Below are 3,266 nucleotides of genomic sequence, written 5' to 3' on the forward strand. Positions count from 1 at the left end.
TGAGCGGTTGTGGAGCAAAACTTCCTCACTTTGCTATTTTTACACTATTTAACATTCTTGACCATAAAGCCCTGGTTTCTGAAAGTGATGATTATTAACCCCAAGATGAAGGTTTTCCTAGTGACGTTTTGGAAATGTAAGGCCGCTTATGACCAAGTATTTATTGACTGACTAGCAGGGGGCAGGAAATATTTCATGAAATAATGACCCTAACATGCCCAAGCTGATGTAAAGCACAAATCTACACATTAAAGAATCACAGGAAGTCTGATTGAGATAACTCCATAACGATCTTGACCCAGACAAACCATAATTACATTTCAAAAGACAAAGAGGGACTCTTGAAAGCAACAAGAGAAAGGGATTCATTACGTTCAAGGGAGCTTCTGTCAGTTTCATAAGTGATTTCTACCAGAAATCATAGATTAGGAAGGTTATGGGCCGATATATTCCATGTACTCAAGCGACACTGTCAACCGTGAATTCTCTCTCTATGGATGGATATATAAAACTGTCCTCAAAAATGAAGAATTAGAACATTCCCAAATAAGCAAAGTTAGACAATCCATCACTACCTTAAAGAAATAGTAAATGCAGTCACTTCATAAGAAAGAGACAAATCAAAAAGTGAATTATGCTGGTGACAGTATACATCGAAAGTTTTTTCTTCATAACATTTCCTATTTCTATATAGCTTAAAAGATAACTGGATAAAGGAACAATGACAAAACTGGGCTGATGATAAGTAGAATTTTAAATTAATAATATTACATATGATAAATGGTGTGTATTACATACAAGGGTATACTACTTTTGTTAATGGGATCACAAAGAGAGGGAGTGGTCGGAGCTTTGTAGGAGCAGATATTCTGTTATTTAGAAGAAGTTGATGTTGATCCTACTGACCCGTTGCCATGGAGACCGTTTGAGTCATGTGACCCTCTGTCTGTCCAATGAAAACTGAGCTCCATAAGAAAGGGGAATGATGCATTAAAGTGAGCAAAGTCTTCGGATTCCACAAATCAACCATGTGCCAGATTCCATTTTGGCCATTAGCACAAGGACAGGGGTCTCCTCCTGTCCAGAGTTATGCTCTGGGCAATCCACAGGCGCAGTTCTAACCTGTCCTATTTAGGTTGCATGAGTCAAAATCCACTCATTAACAGTGAGTTTGGTTTTTTGGAGGGTTTATTTCTCAAAACTAAAAGTTTACTACCCTGCTTGTCCCAAAATCCCAGGTCTGGATTCCTGGGAGCCATGAAGGCACCCTTGGTGCCCAAGTAAACCGAGACACGGCTCCAGCTGCATGTCTCCAGTTTACTCATCCATCCTGTTCCCTGGAGCTCACAGGGGCGACAGATGACATGAGGACACCAGAGCGCTTTCAGTTATTTTCTGGGGCTGAAGGCTGATGGGAAAGCCTGGGAATGCAGCCTGAGTGTCTGCACAGTTGTATTGTAGCAATTATACTCAGGATTAAAAGAGATTTATGGGCATTGGCATGATTGTGAGTGTTGTGTGTGTGTATAATTTCTCATCTTTCTTTCTAAACAGATTGCGATTTACTCAAGGAAGGAAAAGTCCCACATTTATCTAAATATGCTTCTCCCACAAGCCTTGTTATAAAAATTGACTCTGATTCTGAGTGACCCTATAGGACAGGTGGGAGCTGCACTTGTACGTTTCCAAAGTTGCAACTCTTCACAGGCCCAGAAAGTCTCTTATTTCTCACCCACAGCAGTGAGCACCTTTACCCTACTGACCTTGCACTTGGCAGCCTGCTTCATGGCCACTATGCCACCAGGGCTCCAAAGATGCTCAGTTCCAGCAAGAGTCATGGACAGACTTGTTCTGGGGACTCTGAGGTGTATGAATGGCACATGAATGGTGAGCTGGTCCACAGAGGTGTGCAAGGCAGGTAGTCACCCATCACCACTTCCTTGTTCCCTTTGATCAGGCACCTTGGAGAGCAGCTAGGAAGACAGTGATCTCAGGAGAGTGATGTCAGCACCCTCCCCTGGTTGGGAAAGGAACAGCATTCCCAGGCTGTGCATCAGGACCCAGCACAGGATAAAAGGGCTCCTGCCCTGAGCTTCTCATCCACAGCCTCCCCAGGAACAGCCTTCTCCTGCCTCCTCTGCCTCTGGTGAGTGACTGGAGGGGGCCGGACTTCAGCTGGTGGTACTTGGGGAAGACAGGGCCAGGCAGGAACTGGAAGCAGCAGTAGGAGGCCCCTAGGAGGCAGTGGTGGGCCAGGTGCTGGGAGGAAGGGCATCTCAGGGGCAGCTCTGGGCTCAGGTACCAAGTCACAGGTCTCAGGGCTCTTCCTGGTTTGGGGTGCGCATATTGCCAGGGACACCCAGGTGCCAGCCTGACATCCTTGAGGAAGAGCGGCCCCCACACGCAGGTGTCCCTTCACAGAGGGCCCACTTCTCGCCCACAGAGGTCAGCTTGGAGCAGCTTGATCCTGGGGGCAAGCATTTGACCCAACCCACAGGCCTGAAGACACCAAGCTCATGTCTCTCTTCCCTTCTCAGGGTGAAACTCCTGCCGAGATGTCCTGCCAGCAGAAGCAGCAGCAGTGCCAGGCCCCGGCCCCGCCCAAGTGCACCCCCAAGTGCCCTTCATCACCCAAGTGCCCCCCAAAGAGCCCTGCACAGTGCTCCCCCTCAGGCTTGTCTGGCTGTGCTTTGACCTCCGGGGGCTGCCATGGGCCTAGCTCAGCGCCTGGCTGCCTCCTGAGCTCCCACAGGCGCCGCAGGTCCCACAGGTGCAGGCGCCAGAGCTCCAGCTGCAGTGATGATGGCAGCGGTGTGCAGGCCGGGGGCTCAGGCTGTGGGCCCTGCTCTGGGGGTGGCTGCTGACCAGGGCAGTGCAGATGTGGGAAGCAATTATAAAGGAACAAAGACCTAAAGTTCCAAGAAGCACCCCAGTCTGATGCTTTGCTTTCCAGGCCTGATTTCCCTGGGCTCAGCTGGGAGGATGTTACTGAGGATGGAGGTTCAGCGCTGTCCCCAGGAGCCTCTTCCAGGGTTTCACTTTTCCCCCTTCCCCTGCACCTGCGCGTGCATGTCACGGCTTTTGTCTGACCTTGTTGGAATAAACCTCCTCTTTCCCATCACCTGCGTGTCCCCTGTCACTGCCCTTTGCCCGTCCTCATGGGTGCATGTGTGCTGCTCACCTCAGCCCAGCAAAACCAGTTGTGCCGGGCCTTCGGGGTAGAGAACCGAACAAGCATTCTAGGCTGATGAAATGGGACTTCCGTG

General features: G+C 49.4%; 1 protein-coding gene across 1 annotated transcript; it reads left to right on the forward strand.

Moving 5' to 3' along the window:
- Positions 1-2,555: 2,555 nt before the first annotated feature.
- LOC142437065 (late cornified envelope protein 3A-like) lies at positions 2,556-2,864 on the forward strand. Its single transcript, XM_075540361.1, has one exon. The coding sequence runs from the start codon at positions 2,556-2,558 to the stop codon at positions 2,862-2,864; it is 309 nt and encodes a 102-aa protein (XP_075396476.1).
- Positions 2,865-3,266: the final 402 nt, after the last annotated feature.

The sequence above is a fragment of the Tenrec ecaudatus genome, chromosome 1 (assembly GCF_050624435.1).
Source record: "Tenrec ecaudatus isolate mTenEca1 chromosome 1, mTenEca1.hap1, whole genome shotgun sequence".
Lineage (NCBI taxonomy): Eukaryota > Metazoa > Chordata > Mammalia > Afrosoricida > Tenrecidae > Tenrec > Tenrec ecaudatus.